The 19,462-nt window shown below is 30.5% G+C and overlaps 3 protein-coding genes across 4 annotated transcripts in view; 1 reads left to right on the top strand and 2 right to left on the bottom strand.

The window, feature by feature from the left end:
• Window positions 1-6,160, bottom strand: part of LOC102587930 (WRKY transcription factor SUSIBA2-like) — a 7,768-nt gene extending 1,608 nt beyond the window's left edge. Inside the window, exons 1-2 of the mRNA XM_015310051.1 lie at window positions 5,915-6,160; window positions 2,518-2,697 (exon numbers count right to left, since the gene is read on the bottom strand). Of these exons, the coding sequence (XP_015165537.1) occupies window positions 2,518-2,697; window positions 5,915-6,160 (426 nt within the window). The remainder of the gene's footprint in view (window positions 1-2,517; window positions 2,698-5,914) is intronic.
• Window positions 6,161-11,162: 5,002 nt separating this feature from the next.
• Window positions 11,163-15,807, bottom strand: LOC102581648 (pentatricopeptide repeat-containing protein At4g21190). 2 transcript variants are annotated; one of them, XM_006350350.2, is made up of 3 exons: window positions 15,645-15,807; window positions 14,852-15,413; window positions 11,163-12,360 (listed from the first exon to the last, which is right to left on the bottom strand). In XM_006350350.2, exon 3 carries the CDS (start codon window positions 12,351-12,353, stop codon window positions 11,511-11,513), a length of 843 nt encoding a protein of 280 aa, XP_006350412.1. In that variant the 5' UTR covers window positions 12,354-12,360; window positions 14,852-15,413; window positions 15,645-15,807; the 3' UTR covers window positions 11,163-11,510. The 2 variants fall into 2 exon arrangements, with proteins under 2 accessions (XP_006350412.1, XP_015165550.1); XM_015310064.1 differs by lacking the exon at window positions 14,852-15,413.
• An 887-nt stretch (window positions 15,808-16,694) lies between these two features.
• LOC102581316 (uncharacterized) lies at window positions 16,695-19,022 on the top strand. The gene is made up of 2 exons (XM_006350349.2): window positions 16,695-17,535; window positions 18,159-19,022. Exons 1-2 carry the CDS (start codon window positions 16,918-16,920, stop codon window positions 18,801-18,803), a joined length of 1,263 nt encoding a protein of 420 aa, XP_006350411.1. The 5' UTR covers window positions 16,695-16,917; the 3' UTR covers window positions 18,804-19,022.
• Window positions 19,023-19,462: the final 440 nt, after the last annotated feature.

Here is a 19,462-nt window from a genome sequence, read left to right as displayed (position 1 = left end):
CGAAACCCCCCCCCCCCCCCACACACATTTATCCTCTTTGTCATTTTTAAATGTTAGTCCTTTTTTTTAAAATTTCTCTAAATTATGATATTTTTTAAGTTTTTATTAATCTATATAAAATATTCGAGACAGAAAAGAAAAGTAAGAAGTACTAATTAACTATATAAGCTAAGGGCGTTCTAAATAAATAACTGAGAATTAAATAAATGAATATTGATAATAATCAAAATTCGAATATCTATTTTTACAAGTCTGTAATAATACTTTAATTATTTCAACACATGTAATATAAAAACAATTAATTTAATGAAAATCAAAGCTCATTTATCAGTATAAATAATAGTAAAGTGAAACTTAAATAAGGCCAAACACAGACACAATTTCTCTAATTTGTCCCCATTTTTTATTTTGGTGATCTATTTTAGTCTTGTTCAATTTTAACCCTTAACTTTATTTTTAATGTAACATTTAAACACAAAATACTAATTTTATGATTTTTTTTATTTTTAATTATGTTCTTTAACTACTATTTTGCATTTTAAAAATTGACGGACGGACATTGTTTTTTTTTAAATAACAATTTCTTTTTTAGAATTTCTCTATACTTTTACGTGAAAAATCAATGACAACCCAACAAAATTTCTTCTTTAAAAAATCAATGGCAACCCAACAAAGTTTCTTCTTTAAAAAATCAATGACAACCCAACAAAGTCTATCGAGTTTTAGCGTCTTTATAGTAGTGTTATGATCAATGAACAAGAGTCTTTTTTTACTCGTATTGAAGACGGGTACTTTTTACCCTTATTGAGTTGAATTAAAAATTAGAAAGCTAGTATTTGAGTTAAATCTAGATAGCTTCGATATGAAAAAAAAAATACGTGATATAATTTAATTTAATTGATTATTTAAAAAATAAAATGGACACACATTCGTCAGTTATTTTTTACGCAAAATATAGAGTAACTCTCAAAATAATTATTTTTAAAAAATAATAATTTTCATCCGTTAATTTTTAAATTTCTTTTAACGAAACTAACAAACAAATGTCGATTTCTAAAATGAAAAACTACAAATGAAGAACATAAATAAAAAAAAAACATAAAAATAATATTTTGTGTTTGAATGATACATAAAAAATAGAGTTGTAAGGTTAAAATGAAATAAGGCTAAAATAAAGTGCCAAAATAAAAATAAGGGCAAGTAAAGGGATTGTGTGTAAGTTTGCCCCTTAAATAAACACACATTCATGTACAATACATATATACATAATTAATACATGTAATTTCAAAATAGCATTTATAAAAAGGTCAAATATATAGACAACTCCTCTAACTTGAGGGACGAACATCGATCTTTAAAACTGAAAGTTTAAATAACATTTTCTCAAGATCGATCTATAGACCTTTAAATAACACCACATATTTTATATTTTCATATCATTCGGGTTATCTGGATTTAACTCAAATACTCATTTTTAAATTTTATATTCAATTCAATATGGATAAAAAGACGACTCTTGTTCATTGCTAATAATACTATTAAAAAATATTAAAACTAGTCAGACTTTATCGGGTTGTCAATGAGTTTTTTGAGAAAGAAAATCGATGCACTTTCGTCGGTTATTTTTCAAGAAAAAATACAGAGAAACTCTCAAAAAGAAATTATTATATTTTAAAAATAAATAAATATTCGTCCTTCACTTTTTCTTTTCTTTTTTTATCAAAATTAACGAAGAGACGTCGATATTTAAAATGCAAAACTGCAGTTGAATAACACAAATATAAATCATAAAAAAATAGTATTTTGTGTTTAAATAGTACAGATAAATGGGATTGAAGACTTAAAATAGAACAAAGTTAAGATAGAGTACCAAAATAAAATTTCGAAGCAAGTTAGAGGGGATGTGTATGTATTTAGCCTATAAAAAATAGTAGCATTAGATTTTGTGACAAATTCATCAAAGAATTATTCTACTTATAATTAACTTAAATAAAAACCTATAAACATCTTAGTTGACAAAATAAACAATAAATATACTATAAAAAAATATACTATATAGATAGATGATCGAAAATATCAAAGTAAAATAGATATTGCATAGAGGTTTTAATAGCATAGCCACCCCTATATGCAATAGAACAGTTAGATAGAGTCATGGAATCATTAAGAAACAATGTCAAATGAAGGTAGAACATGTCCTGTGGTTGGTATAATCATGTTGTAATTAAATAAAATGACAAACTAATCAATTGATACTCTCTTTCTGTTCAGCAATAATGGTCTATTATTGATTTAATACAGTGATTAAGAAAATAATAGTGGTAATTTTATCAAATCACCCTTATTAAATATAACTCATCTAAGCATTGAAAAATAAATAAGATTTAATAGTAAGGGTAAAATAGACAAGAACTGATAAATTATTCATTGATTTTATAAATTGTACAAGTATTGTTGGACATTCCAAAATAGTCTAATGGACAAGTAAAGATGGACGGATGAAGTAATTAAAATTACCTGAGTGTTTGATGAAGATGGGAATAAGAGGGGATGATGATGATGATGATCAATAACATTATTAGTCTTGATTGGACAATTAGCATTGATGACCACATGAGGAGGAGTGGACATTGAGTTTTCTTGATTAATGATAATGGGGAACTGTTGAAAGCTTCCAGTAGTAGGAGATTGTGGTGCCTAATTAACCAAAGATAACAAGAAGGATTAATTAATTAGTTGCAAATAATAAAAGTTCAAGCTTTATAAAGGAATTGGAGTTGCAAGTAAGTTGTTGTAACTCCACCACTATCCATGGACCTAATTAACTAATTAGATTATTATTTTTTTAAACAAAAATATTAACATGAGTTGTTATTCTATTGTATAACTATAATCCTTAAAAATAGCTTAAAATAGAGCCCTACTTAACTATCATCTTAATTTATTTTTTTCACTCCAAATCAGCTCACCTTCTCTCTTAATCCTTCCACTTCTATCATCACCCAAAATGTTATTGTTTCAATTTTCTCATACTTCTTATTTTAAAATTGGAAAAGGATAATATAAAAGTTGCAATGTTTGTGATTTCAAATATTAAGCATTATGAAAATGGAAGTCTTAAAATAATCCCTCTCCTGCCTTACCCACCCAAAAATGTTATATTTGAATTACGACATAACACTTCATGAAATCTTATAAATTCAATAAGTTATATCGCATTATGAATCGATACAAAATGATATCTTTAATATAATATAGGCAATATTATAAAGATTATGCGGATCTGAATTCTATGTCTATTAAAGCATGCTAGCATAGAAATAATTATCAATTGGAATGATGCATCTTGGTAAACATAAAACTTATTTGACTTGGAGTCTAGACACTAAAGGATGTCATGCATTTAGTATTGAATGTTGTTACAGGACAAAATCGATATGAAAATTTACGAAGGATTCAAAATGCGTGAAACATATACAAATTCTTGAAAAACTTGTTATAATTCTCGTATGGATTAAATCAAGCAAGAATCTTCTTAATTGTTATGCAAGTTGATGACTTGAATTGAACTCTTGAAGAATTTTCAAAAGGCAATAGATTAATTATTTGCTTAAAGAAGTTGAAGTGAGGAGTTTACAGAATTATTTGGTCCTGAAGGGAGGATTTATTAAAGGAGATAGAACGAAGTATATTGTGCCAAAAAAATTCTACACACATGAGCTATAAAAAATGATGATATCAATGTGCAATAAATTCGTTTGAGTGATTATATGATTGATTTATTCACAAAATCTCTATCAATTACAACTTTTAAGAAGATGGTGTATAAACTTGAAATGCGAAGATTCAAAATCTAGCTGAAATTGAAGAATCATAATACCAGTGTGTTCATACTTGTGTGGTGGGAGGTTACATTTACCCCTCTTTGGTGAAGCTTTTTGATAGCTAGGGCATCTAGGCTCTAGCTAGGTTAAAGCACATTTATTTTGTCGTCTTTTTGGCATTCAAACTTATATTTGTGCTTGTAGTTCTTCTTATTTCTCATGGGCTTGTAATTATTGGGACCCCCTTTATGATTCTCTAGGCAATGTGATTGATTCTTCCCTTTTTTCATACATCAGGACAGGATTAGAGTTAATATGCGGTGTACTCTTTTTCCTCACTAAAATTTTATTCCAATGAATTTTTCTACTAAAATTTTTAATGGGGCATTTAAAAATATATGTATTATTTTATATGTATATAGTTTTTTCTTCATTAGAATTTTTTTTATTGATTTTTTTCTACTAAGGTTTTAATGAGGTACATAATTTATCAAAAAAACATTCAAGAGGGAGTGTTATAAACATATTTGTACTATAGTAAATGTCTATTATGCAGATGTCTTTGGAGAAAAGTTAAAAATCCTAGTAAGGAAATAAATAGAGGGGTTACCCTCATAGTAAAGAATCATTGAATCCCTCAATCTATGAATATCCTTTAAGAGGAATAAGAAGTTATCTTGCTTCTCCCTACTATTTTCTTCTTCTTGTTTTAATAGTTTCATAGCACGCATACCTTTTATTTTAAATTTTGGAAAAGAATAAAATAAAAATTGCAATGTTTGTGATTTCAAATATTGTGCATAATGAAAATGAAAGTCTTAAAATAAATTGTTTCTTATAAGACACTTTTCCTCCTCTGCCTTATCCACCCAAAAACTAAAATGAAAATAGAAGTTTTAAAAATCTGCAATTGTTTCAAGTTTGCAAAGAAATAAGACAATAAGCTTTTCCAAATAAAGAGGGATAAAATTTAAAACTCTCTTGGAAGAAAATTGTGAAACTCTTTTTGGTCGGTTTAAACTTGATCATAATGATATCACTTTTCGCCGTTGTTTCCTTGATATCTATCGGAGATGGAGTGAGACGAGCAGCGAGGTGACGCTGATCTCTAGCCAAAGAGGAGAGACAGACAAATAGGAGATGAGGAGAGATGATTTAACTAAATATATGCATGTATTTAGTTAAGAGTTCATGTATCAGAAAGTATACATGTATTTGAGTTAAAGATTATATTTATTTATAAAAAAAGATTTTTGATACTAAAAAAATGAGGAAAAAATTGAAAATTCTTGAATTTTATTGGAGAAAATATTCAGGTAAGAATTAGTGAAAAGATTGAATTTTTGAATGTGTTTTGATTAGAAGACCAAAAGAATTTGGATGATTGTGTTTTCCTTAGGCTATACTAGTAATATTTGTTCATTTAGTAAAATTAGAGTTTTTGAAATTGTGTTTAAAAAATAAAATTATATCAGTAAATAACACTTGAGTGACTTTTGAGTTTAAAATTTAAAATTGAATGACTTTTTAAGAGAAAAGTTCAGAGTTGAGTGGCCATCTTAGATAATTAGATGTATCTTCTTAGCATGTATTCGAGATACATGTGACGTTACAAATATATATGTATCAAAAAATAAGACAGATAATTAGCTCATAAACTAACGAAATTTATGTTGTTTGTCCATGTTTTAATGTATTTTAACCCTAATTGTCGTTTTCAAGTTTTGGTATCTTTTCGGACAATCCACATGCATCTAACATAATTTTTAAGATGATCTGTCAAAGTGATTTGAGTTGTGAGTGTATAGGAATTGAACATTTGAACATAAGTCTTATTAAAAATCCAATTTTGGTTAATTAATTAACAAACATCACTTAACATGCAACTCTTTGGACAAATATATAAAACAACAATATCACAAAATCATGACAACATTCACATTCGAGATTTTTTGTTAAAGAAGAAAAATATTGAAAGAGAGTACATTACTCTCTCCGTTCCAATTTATGATGTGACACTATTTTTTGTTAGTCCATCCAAGAAAATGGTACTGAAATGATTTATAACCACACAAATATCTATAAAATACCTGTGAATTCGGAAGCATAACCGGAGAGTCCAGCAATGCTGTCGGAGTTAGTCCCGGCGGTATTGTGAGAAAAGTTTCCCTATCCGGTGGCGGTGACATCGCCGGAGTACTTATGCCGGAAGCATTGAAACCACATTTTTCTTCCCGGCGTTGGGCAATGCTACGCTTGGAAAAACTTCTATTTACAACATTTTCATCAAATAATTGATAATCCCACTCATCAATAGCCTCTCCATTCCCCACCATAATAATAATAAAAAAAATATTTTTTTTAAAAATAAGGACCTTTTTACATGTTTGTGTAAACACTATTGACAAAAAAATTAGCGACAGATAAATTTAATACCTAAAATAATAAAATCTGTCACTAATTCTATATAGCGACAACGATGGATTAGTAATATATTATCAAAAAAATAATATTAGCTATACACAATTTAGTGATGAAATTAGTAGCTAACTTCAATTTTTTTCTCTTTAAAAAACCAAAAGAAAAGGAAATTTAAAAAATCAAGCCAAAAAAACATACATCACTCCAAAATATAAAAAGAAAAAAAAACTCTCAAGGATCCTTCATGTCATGAAGAACCCTAAGAATGATTTTCAAACAAAAAATAAGAAGCTTTCAATATATATACATATATTATGAAAAATCTAAAACCCCACTACATGAAATGTTTTTTTTTGTTTATGAGAGAAAAGTAATATTTTTATTAAAAATAAGTGGCTTCTATTATTCTTGTTTGATAGTGAGTGAGAGAGAGTGATGCGAGAGTTTTTTTTTTGTTTGTGTTGTTATTATTTTGTTTATATATTAAGGAGAAATGTTGAAATGGAGTTTTTTGTCTAGCTAGTAAAATGGCAAGTGTATGGTTTGGGAGTAAAATTAGAAAAAAGATTTTAGAAAATTACGCAACATAATGACACGTTTAAGAATCTAAACTGATTTCTTAAATGTTTAAAATAGTTAATTTGCTACCTCAAACTTGGTCTAGGTAAATCACTTTCTTTAGTCCATTTTATAAATTAAAAAAAAATAAAAAAAATAACAGAGAAGTATTAAACTAATTGTGAATTATTAGTTTCATCCTCAAATTATTGATAGCCTTAAAAACACCTCTTTACTTGAGTAATTGAACTTAAATACACTCCCAATCTTGCAACACTCCTAAATTCTCGTCAAATTGCCTCATGTCCTTATAAGAGTTTGAGACTATTTGTTATGTCATGTGGCAGATCGAAGATGATCGAGGGTGTATTTAGTTACCAGCAATTTTAGCTATAGAAAGCCACGTAACAATGCAATGTAAAAAATAAACATTACAGATTTTTATACTAGATGATATATTATTTCAAGCATATAAAGTGGTTTAATTGTTAGCTGTTATACATATATAATTAAACTATTAAAATCATAGTTTTTTTTATAATAATAATATATTTGGTATATTTAATATATATTTTAATTCTAATAAGCTTTTATCGAACGTTTGAGCTAAACATATACATTGTATATCGTGCTTAAAAGTAATACATGTGGTATTTAAAATAAATAGATTAATTAGTAGCTTGTGCCTGGTATATATATCTTGAATAATTTATATCATATTTAAAAATAAATAAGTAGAAGATACATTGATTATATCAAATTTGTAGATGAAATAAAATAAAAAACAAGTCTAATTTCATATTTTAAATGAAATGAGTGGACTGGAATCGGCAATATTATAATAAATATTTTATGGTAAAAAGATTCATCTATTTCTCTCTACCATACTATGTAGAAATTAGATTGTAGTTTTAAAGTTCCCTCCTGGAATAAAATAAAGATAAATGTTGCATTTAATTTGGATCTATAGATCAATATACAATATTATCTTGATATATGTGAATATCAATTTCATTTTATGGAATATTACATGTAATTTCATTTATTTGCTATATCTATTTGTTGTGATCAATCCAAATTATCCTTGATAATATTGTAGATTGATCTATAAATTTGATTGTAAGCAAAAGGATTCTTTTCATAATCTCAATACATTTTGTGTGCATATACTAGAAAAACATGATAAAAATAAAAGATTATGTCCAATTTGAAACGATCTTAATTGATCCCAAGAAATTTGATATATTTTTTTCCGCCTCAATAAATTCTTTTTCACTATGAATTGTGATGTCTTTCAATGAAATTGCAAGTCTCTTCATTTTATCTTATTTGTGGTGCAAATTTTTCTGAAATGTAGGTAGTTATTAGGTAGTGATTATGATTGATTCAATAGAAAAGGAATAATTTGTACTTTTCGTTGGAGATTTTCAAGAAAAAATCACCGCATATTCCTCCGATTCTTTATAAAAGATATTAAGTCCATTGGAATAAAAGTTAAAAGAGAATATTCAATGAAAACTCAAAAAAAAAAAAAAAAAAAAAAAAAAAAAAATTTTCATAATCTCAATACATTTTGTGTGCATATACTAGAAAAACATGATAAAAATAAAAGATTATGTCCAATTTGAAACGATCTTAATTGATCCCAAGAAATTTGATATATTTTTTTCCGCCTCAATAAATTCTTTTTCACTATGAATTGTGATGTCTTTCAATGAAATTGCAAGTCTCTTCATTTTATCTTATTTGTGGTGCAAATTTTTCTGAAATGTAGGTAGTTATTAGGTAGTGATTATGATTGATTCAATAGAAAAGGAATAATTTGTACTTTTCGTTGGAGATTTTCAAGAAAAAATCACCGCATATTCCTCCGATTCTTTATAAAAGATATTAAGTCCATTGGAATAAAAGTTAAAAGAGAATATTCAATGAAAACTCAAAAAAAAAAAAAAAAAAAAGAAGAACAAACAAGTTCATATAAAAAGAATGTTACAAATATTTTGAAATAAGCTATACTAACTTAATGCCTAAAATATGGATCGATTCATAAACTTTTCTTCCTTTTCTTTTATCACATTTCACCAAAGGTTCGAAAGGAGTAGTGCACCAACCGCTAGTTCTCATTAAAATTCTTTTGAGGCACAGCAGTTGATCGATTGAACATGCAGGGCAAACCATTATTTAGGTTTTGATCACATCTTCTTTAAAAATTCAAAACTCTTCTTTGTGGAGATAAATACAAAAATATCAAGTTGATGGTTATTTAAAAGGATTCCCTGTCCTTCTATCAAATATTTTGTGTTTCCTTCATATTCGAGTTTAAATATCCATAAATGCATTGTTTGCTTAGTTTCTTATAATGTTCTAGTCATATCTCTCATAAAAAGTAATTATCATATTTCACTCGACCTTAGGAAATTCATTAGAGGAATGTTTTTTTGATAAAAATTATTAGTTCTAGCATATTTTTATAACGGTTCTTCAAATTAATAGTGAGAGAAAGGTGAGAATGATGTCAAGTCATCATGTTCAATATGTCTTGAGCGTCACACGTGCTACAACAAATGGGACATAAGGTCACAATTCTGAAAGGACGAACTAACGTTACAAAAGTCAATTATTGTGTAATTATTCGATATTGCGCAATTTTCTTCATTATTTCATTATGTAAATAATCCAAAACTTATTTGCAGTTATGATTATATACAAAAGATTATTTTTCCACTCTCTTTTGTCTAATGTCTCTTAACCACATGAGGTGTAAGCTCCTACGGTTTTATATTTTGATTTGACACTCCTTCATTAGGATGACTAAAGCTAATAAGTGCCTTAAAATAAAAAATATATATCAAACCTTTAAGCTTTTAATTCTTATATTTTTTTATATCTTGAAAACTATTCTTTTAGTTTTTTTAAGATGCAGAATTTTGTTAGTATATTTAAAATTCTTTTTAAGAGACAAATTTATTTATTTATTTATTAATAAAAAAGTTAAATATATATATATATATATATAAATGTTTTTTGATCTTATAGTCTTAAACATGTCATGTGGAAAGTTAAATTTAAAAATTGACAAAAAGGAAAAAAACATTCTTTAATGTTACGAAACAAACTAAGAAAAGCAAGACAAATTACTTGAAAGATACAATATAATTTATTTTTAAAAAAATGCTTAAAATAATTCTATTATTACTGAAAAATGAGGTACCTCAAATTTGAGGGCCTAAGTCAGATGTCTTATTTTTAAAGGGCATCAAATCACCCCTGTGCTTCGCTAGTCTTCTTTCCTTTCTTGACGATGAAGTAAAACAAGCTTATGAGCTTATTACCTTAAGTAGAAACAAGTTGATAGGATCCTTTTTTTTACAATCTTATGTCCACCCCACCCCCATATGGCAACATGGGGGGAAAAAAGCAACGAAATGAAATCATGCAATACAACACTATGAATGATACCAAGTAAAACCCATAAAATTACCCCTTATAGAAGATAAATAAACACTACGTAATTTTATTGCAATGGAATTTACGACTATAATATGACTATCCTGTGGACCACTCTTGTTCCGTCCCCTCTATTAGAAAGAAAGAAATGGTACAATAATTAGAAGGTTTGGGGTATATAAACTATACAAATTGATGATGATTTATCATCAAGAAGAAAGATCGGAACAAATTATTCATTTAAGTTCAAGATTTCTCTTCTTTTTTTTTCTTTTTTGAATTAAAAAAGGGGAGTGTGTACGGAGAAATGTCAAGAAGATATTGAAATAAATTTGAAAGAGATGATAGAGGTAGGAGTTCATTTTGGCCATGATACTAGAAAATGAAATCCCAAAATAGTGCCTTATATATTTACAAAGCTCAACGGAATTCATATTACAAGTCTGTCCTATGAAAAATATCAGTAAAGATCCATATCAAAAGTGAAAAACATTCATAGTTATAGTAATGTTGATTATTTATTCGGCCTTAAAAGATATTCAAAAGCATAAGTCAGAAAACCCAATATGTGCTCCCATTGCACCCATTTTTTTCTCCTATTTCTCCCACCTCTTTACTCTCTTTCTTAAACCTATAATTGTTAAACATTTCTAGCTATATTATTATATCTTATAAAACAAAAATCTATGTGAATATATACATGTTGGAACAGAAGAAAAATAAGGACGGTGGAAAATGTATTTTTAATTTAAATTTCAGAGCAAATGCGAACTTGGTAGGTACATTTCTGAATTTCCAGTATGTATATATATCAAGAATTTTCTAATCATATAGGTGACAGACGTCAAAGTTGTTGTATTTAATTTGATTTTGTAGAAGACTTGGCTGAGCAAAAATTATATAAATTATTAGTATAATCAAGAACTGGAATTTCATCAATCTCAAAACATGAACACCATTCTGTTTTTTTTCGTTTACGTAAATGTTTCAATCGCATCTTCTAGCTCCATAGACAAGCACCATAAAATGCTTAAACTACATAAAAGCATAGCAGTTTGATCTGAATAGTATCTAAAAGTTTCAACTAAACTTACACCGGGCGAATGCATGGTCGCACAGGCTCCCATTGTCCTGCAGGGGGTTCTGCTTGATTCTTGACAGTGTAACAAATGAATTTCAAACGCACCAAGATAACATCTCTGAAAAATATTGATAAACCTGATATCGAACACCTGCATACTAACATATTTGATATAACCCTTAATCTTCCTGTGCCTGTTTTTCTTTTCTTTGGGGTCGAGATCCTCTCAATCCCTTTGGATTTCCATTCCATGTCTCTGTAAACAAGTCTTTGTACTTCTCTAGTAAGCGATCCTTCTGATCGAGATTGCCTTGCACCTCATATGTATCAGCTACTTTCTGTACAATGGACTTATCAGGAGGTTTCCGATCAAATGCTTCTAAGCCTTTGAATAGCTTAATAAGATCCTCAAGCATATGATTACGATAATATACAGAAATCATAAGACTACATAACCGCCAGGGCACAGAATGCAGATCAGAACCGATTTTCTTGTTCCAAAACTCATGTGCCTCTTTTGCTCTGTGATCCATATCCAGTGCTTTAATTAACTGCTCATATGTCCCCATTGTATTTCCCTGACCCTTGCTTAACATCCACTTAATAACCTGAACAATTTTATGCCATTGTTGCTCTTTCTCTAGTTTGAGCAATACCTGCTTTAGGGATCCAATGGGGAAATTCCGCTCCCATGCAACCCAAGCATCAAGTGCACCATATACAGCTTCCTTACTATCCTTTAGATCAAGAAGTGTATTTACAAGAAAGCTAATCTTGTCCTTCCTTGAAACATTTTCTCCTACTTGGGGCTTGGAGTTGCCAATGGGTTTTCCTGCAAGGGAAGAGAGAGATTTATAGCCAAATCGATAACCAAAGGACCCTGTTGTCTCTCCATCACCCCTGTTGGAGGTTGAATGTCGCACATCTGTACTGTAACTGCAAGTGAGGACGGAAGTTCTATTCACTGTAAGCTGACTAATTTGTCTAGCCAGTCTTGTAATTATTGCTAATTTGGACATCATATGCAGCCTGGCACTCATGTAAAAACAACAAGGTATCAATGTATGAATTATCAGAGTAGAAATTTTCAGGACATAATTTGCATTGCCACAACAGCAAAGCACCAGTTATTTTGAACAGTAAGCTCCAACACTTGAAAATTGACAAAATAACAAAAGATAATGTCTAGCTGTTAGTAAATACCTAGATTCAAAGGCAAACATCACAGTACGATCACAAGTTATATGCACAAAAAGTTGAAATTTGACCCATACCGAAGATAATTCGCCAAAGTACAACTGGGGGAGTGGCGCTTTTTGAAGTGCCAGTATATTATGAACCCAACACTTGGAACCTTGCAAGTTATGGCCAACAGAGAAGAGGGGGGACTCAGGTGAATTCCATCAGCATGAAATAAGAACATGTGGTAGAAGGGTAAGTTATGTCAGACTATTGGGAAATGGGCAATTTATACTTTGATATGTCATCTAAAGTGTGTAGGGTAATTGAGAATGAATACTAAATTCTGTACTCTATACCAATAGGAGAACTGATTTTGCAGTTGGCAGCAGAGCGGTAGGATTGAATTAATTGACACTCATCCTTCTTTCCATATGAATAAGTGCTGCTATTTTGTGCTTTATCAACATTGTCTAGAAGCTGTACGTTCTTGATATCTTTTTTGATATCTATATGGGGCAACTTGTCACTGTTTCTGCATATTCAAGAAAATTTCTCCACACAGAATATTAGTGATCTGACTCTGTTGTTAGAGTTATATGACATTCAACTCAAACTAGAGGAGGAAGTTCCTGTGAATTATTTCAATAGGTCTCCTACTCTCTTTTTTATCCTTGAGAGTGCATATGATATGATATATGTAGGGTTGGTTAATTATATCTATCAACATCCCGCACTTAAACCTTTGTTCTTCCTCGAGCAAGGCAAACTCAATAACAGAATAAGTTCAATCCATCTTTAAACTCCGAAGATAACCAAGCCAAAATTTCAATTAGGGTTAGAACATACCAACAACTTTGGTTGATACCAACAATTAGTCTACGTGCATATGAATCATTATAAACTTCCCCATATTTTAAAATCAAAATTTCTTAGATTTTAAAACTACCACAATAATCAAGTTGACATCTCAACCTCAAGAATTAACTCCTTTCACTTGCTCAAGTGCCCTTAATTAAGAAGTTCAATAACTTTTCCTATCCTTCCTAACTCATGTGCCCTCACCAACAATCAAAAGAAAGTCCCAATCACTCACAATATAACCAATGTCTTTTTGAGAATCTCACAATATAACCAATGTATCACAAGGAACATGAAAGATAGAAAGAATTCACTCACACTCATAAAACATTCAAATGTACAAGTAATGTAGGAAACTCAGTCTAAGATCAACTAGGACTAGAATAGGGTTGTAATGTAGGGAGCATGGTAGGAAAAATATGGATAAAAGTGACTCAAAATTCCCCTAAGCACCACCAATACTTGAACTAGTTCTTCTTATGTAGCAAAAATGCCTTCTTTTTTCGAGCTTCGATTATTCTGCTCAAGCCTAAAACTCAATCACCTCCAGACTTAGAATTATGTGCATTCATCCAAGTTTTTAAAGTGCTCAAGGGAATAGGATAAAAATGGCAAGATAATAAAATATCAGAAGGTTAAGGGTTATAACATGGATGCCAACAAAAAGGATAAAAGGCTCAAGCAGGGTGACTAGGGTAAAAATAATGTAAGGTAAGCATATTTAGGCTCTAACAATTCAATAAAGCCCTTTTTTCATTTCTTAAACAATGTAATACCCAAAATTTCACCTTGAAAAACAATTCTAGACCAAAAATGTGTGCAAATGAATTTTCCAAATAAACCTCACCTGACATGACACATGAATTATTCAGGATGGATCAATTCCAACTCCCAACAAGAACAATTAACGCAAATAAATACAATACCAATCAGTGAGCAGTGAGTCAAAACATGATCCTAGGCGTCACTAACAACATCATTTTTGTCAATGACTCAATTCAATTCAAGAGTCTACACAAAAATCCATGGGGAGTTTATTTAACTCATATTCAAAAGTCTAACTATGTTCGTATCAAACAAGTCACGAGATAGCTAGAGAGGGATATTCAACACCAAAGCTTTTCTTTTTATTTATTACTAATTGCTAATTAATTCCTAAAAACACCCGGTTAAAAAAATAAAAGATGTTCTTGAGGAAAGAACTGTGGCTTAAGGAAACCCAAGAACCTTATTAATATCTAATCCCCTCACTGTACCCAAGGTTGTGAATTATTTCCTCCCAGGATAAAACGAATATACATATTAAAGAAGTAGCGGTACCTCACACTTCAAAAACTTTAGCGAATTCAAAAGTCAACAACGAAATCACACAAACTCTACTTTGTTTGTAAGAAAATGTATGCAGAAGAAGGAGAAAAGTCAATAATGAAAACTAAGAGGAAATCCCCCTATTTATAGCTAATAATGGGTATGAACTCACCTGTTTAGAACAGACTCATCTATTTAGAACAGGCATTTTGGGATAGGAAATGTCCATTCGCAAATTAATTAATTAATCACATAATTTGTCAAAACCAAAGCTGAGGTCGAGCCGAGCGACGATGACGGTGCTAGGGGCACCTCTACTTAATCCTTAGGAGTCATAGCATGTGTTTTCTAATATAAGCACAAAACTTTTCCTCTCTTCTACCAATGAGTGAGAAATGACTTTTCATTTTCCCCTTACTTAGTTCCCCACATTTCCCATTCACACCTTATTTAAACCCAACACAAGATAGCAGTCACGCAATGTGATTAAACTCCTCTCCAAAAACAAAATTTAGTCACCAGAGACGGTCACATTTTCATTTTTAAGATGACAGTCATTCAATACAATGCCAAAAGACTGCTTATCTGAATTGTGGAAAATTTTCATTTTGAGGACCAACCCAAAACCACCCAACATTTGCTTACAATCAACTCCTCGTGTATCTTGGTTACTCAGACTTCACCAACGACTGAACTTATCACTCAAACAATTCGTCAAACACCTTACCTGCAGGCTGCATAACATAATACAGTTAAGTGTTTTGCAACCAATACTAACAAGGCGGTGGCCCCTCTCAATTACGTGGGAATTATAGGTCCAGTATCAACGACTCAAATATGAGAACTTAAACCACAATCTTCTCTATTAATCGCAAAACAAATTCGATTCACAGGGCACTGAGACAGAAGGGAAAGTGCAAGAGAGAAAACAGGAAGGAGAGAGAAGAAGAGAGATAAAACAGTACCTGGTAATCGCCGGCAACCGGCAGTGGACTGAAGTGACCGGAGGTGTTGCTTGCTGTGGTGTGTTGTCAAGAAAGCAAGTTAATAAAGAAACGAAAAGTGCGGCAACATTGTAACCTGTCTTTTAACTTTGAGATCAAGTAGAAAATATGAATATAGATGGACGTAGCATACCACATACAACACTAATTATGCTAACAAATATAGAACGCATGTGTCTATTTGTATAACATTATATAAATTAAGTTGAAATTTGTGTAATTACATCCTAGTTATTACACTTATCTGTTTGGTTGTCACAATTACACATGTCATGTTATGCCTTTGTAATTTAGAGCTGATTTTCTTATAAAAATGCTTAATATATATATCTATCTTTGTAAAACTGGCTGAAAAAATAAATTTTTAAGTTTTTTTTTTAAAAAAAAAAATTAAAAAATTCATCTAGCGATATATATGATATTTTTTACATATAATTTTTTTAACTTTTTTAATTATTAATATTTGAGTTTCCTATTCTTATATAAAATATTTTATATATACATGTAATCAGCCAATACTTAATATACCTAATTCTTTTACTTCACTTAAATTTTATTGTTGATTTGATATGGAATTTAAATACATAAAGAATTATTTTGAATTTTATGATATTAAATTAAATATATTAAAATATTTTTAAATTTGTAATCTTGAATATGTTACAAGAAAAAATTAAAATTTAAAAGTTGATTTTTTTTAAATATACTAAAAATAAAATATAAAGTAAATAAATTAAAACTAAGGTAGAACTTAAATTCGAAATAGCATTTGGATATATATAATATTTCTCGATCTAAATTTATATGACATTTTTTGTTTTTCAATAATCGAATAATTTCAGTTTGATTGAAAATTTACGTATTAAAACTTTAAATTTTTTGAAATGGCATTTATATATTTGTAAACTATTGTAAAAAGTATTATACGTTACAATAATTGACAATTCAAAATATTTCAATCGCATATGAAAAATTTACCGTTAAAAATAAACTTGAATCTTAAAATCCAAAAGATATCACGTAATTTGAGACAGAGCCAATAAAACATGCGTTTTTTTTCTTCTAGAACATGTGTCAACTCTTGAGCTAAGTTTGGTGCCACTTCTCTCACCTTCTTCCTCGTGCACTTCACATCTGGACTTTGTTGCACAAACTGTCACGCAAAAAAAAACCAACTTAAGAAACCCCAAGTGACAAGTAATGTGACATTGGTGAAATTTCCATCAAACAAGTGATGATTTCCATGGAAGAAAATGATGAATTTGATGAGCAACAAGAAAAAGAAGAATATGTTGATGACAATGAAGATGAACTACTAAAGAACAACAATTTATCAGTTCAAAACTCATCATCAAATTGGTTCATAAAAATGTTATCTTTACAAGTAGAAATCATCACAACTATCCTAATTTCACTAGTTTCCCCTATTTTCTATATCCTCTCTTTTGCTAATATTTTTGAAGAAGAAGAAACTGAAAAGAAGGTCTCTGTAGCTGTACATGTTGTAGCTACAGTTCCTTCAAAGTTACTTAATGGAGTTACTCTGCTGCTAAAGAAATTTGGGGTTGGAATTCTTGGAGCTGCTTATGTTGCTATAGTTTTGATAACTTTGTTGTTTGTTTCGGGGATTTTGGGATTTGGGTTGGTTAGGATGTGGATGGAAGAACCTGTGGTTTTGAGAGAACAGATGTATTTTGACTATGCAGATGTGAATCCAAAGGCTGTTTTCTCTTTTGGTGGAGATTATAGTCATAAGAATGATATTGGTGTGCCTGTTGGGCATACAATGTATGTTTCTTTGTTTCTACTTATGCCTGAATCTGATTTCAATAGAGACATTGGTGTTTTTCAGGTACATTTCTCTCTCTATATATATATAGATTGCTTCAAATATGTGTTTTCATTGCATTAGATGTTTACCTAGACCCTTAAATTTGGCCTCGGCCGGCGGGTAAGCACTCCAACTTTGAGAGTATTCTAACTTTTTGAGAGTACATGTGTAGACATCTCAACTTGGTCTCAACTGACAACTAATACTTCAACTTGTCCCCCACTTGTTTCTCGTGGATGATGAGGGATGTGACACATAAATTTAATTTTGGAGGTCTTTAGGTAGTTATTTTGTAAGTTGTAGTGTTCATTCACACCGTGGAGACGAGTTAACTTGATCTCAACTGACAACTAAATACTCCAATTTGTTCCCACTAGTCTCTCATGAACGACTCTAACGTGACACATACATTTCGGAGGTGTTTAAGTAATTAATTATATTTTAACTTGGAGTGCACTCCTACATATATAGTGGAGATGTGTCTACATGTTCATATCGAAAGTGAGAGTACTTACTTGTCAGTTTGCTTTATGTATTATGCCGCCTTAGTTCGTTGTCTATCTATAGGCTTATAATAGGTAAAATAGAATGAAGAAAAAAAAAAGGTAACATTACTTTAGGTATTCATAACCTCTTTTTATCAGTTGGTTGCAGAAGCATTATCAAAAGAGGGGTTGGTAATGGCAACATCAAGTCATCCGTGTATGTTGCGATTCAGAAGTCTGCCAATCCGTCTGATGCGCGAATTTATAATGAGTGTGCCCCTAGTACTTGGGCTTACTGCTGAAACGCAAACGATTGTTGTTCCGATGTTAAAGCATAAGGAAGGTCTTCCAAGGACAGAAGCAATCAGAATAACTATGATACCTCGAGCCGGAACTTTCGGCTTGCCCCAACTTTATCAATCACAGATCATATTGAAATCTCAGCCTCCTTGGTATAAAAACTTGGTTTACAAGTGGAAATGGACATTTTTTGTCTGGACTTCAATGTACATGTATGCCACTCTGCTAGTTATTCTCCTCAACTGGTGCAGACCGCTCGTGTTTCCAGTGATTGCGACAAGTTTCATGACTAGTGCTGATGTGAATTTAACAGTAGAAGCACCGGAAGAACCACAAGAGAAAGGTCGAGAAGAAAGTGATGTGTCCGAATCAGTCAGAAGATGGCGGCAAAGCAGAAGAAAGAGGAAGGCGATGCTTCAACAAAGTGTGTCACCAGAGCTCGCGGATGATGCTGCATCAAGCATTTCCATAACTAGGGAAGACACAGCGGATTCAAGCGAGTGAAGTGTTTTTAGAAGTGAAAAACCAATGATAGATTGGTTTGTATAGGTTTTTGACCAAAACAGTGCTGTTTCAGTAGTTAAAAGCTTTTGTTTTCCTAGCTTTTTAGCATAAATATCTGAATCTTGTTCTGTTCAAGCAACCAAACCACAGGAGTTGAGGTTTTCTGTAGACAGACAAATTTACAATGTCAATCAGGAGAATATAATCGAAATAGTTGCACACTGAAGGTTGCAATTAACATGAGGTAAATCTTTTCCATCCCAATTTATATGACTAAACTTCTTTATTTTGACCATGAATGCGGACATACAAATTGCATATTCGATGGTGCTCATCTCGGGTTAGGTTAGTTGAAGCAATCTAATTACATAGATAACTGCTCTTCTCCTCCTTTTAAGGCGAAGCGAAATGTATGGCGGCACTTTCTCTCTGGGGTAAGTGAGTGCGATTTGAGTATTACGTTGACCTTCTTTTGTAAATAGAATCTTGAAACAAACAATCCTACAATAACAAATTTCAGGTAAATTTACACACATTTGCGATCAGTGAAGAGAATACTAATCAGATGAAGAAACAAAAGCAAAATACCAATCAATTGTTCAAACAAACATCATCAAAAGTCAAAACTATGCAAAACATAAAAAAGGAACTTCTCGCTG

The sequence above is a fragment of the Solanum tuberosum genome, unplaced genomic scaffold, assembly GCF_000226075.1.
Source record: "Solanum tuberosum cultivar DM 1-3 516 R44 unplaced genomic scaffold, SolTub_3.0 scf00123, whole genome shotgun sequence".
Taxonomy (NCBI): domain Eukaryota; kingdom Viridiplantae; phylum Streptophyta; class Magnoliopsida; order Solanales; family Solanaceae; genus Solanum; species Solanum tuberosum.
Note: the sequence above shows the minus strand (reverse complement) of the source record. Positions and strands in the feature narration are given on the sequence as shown.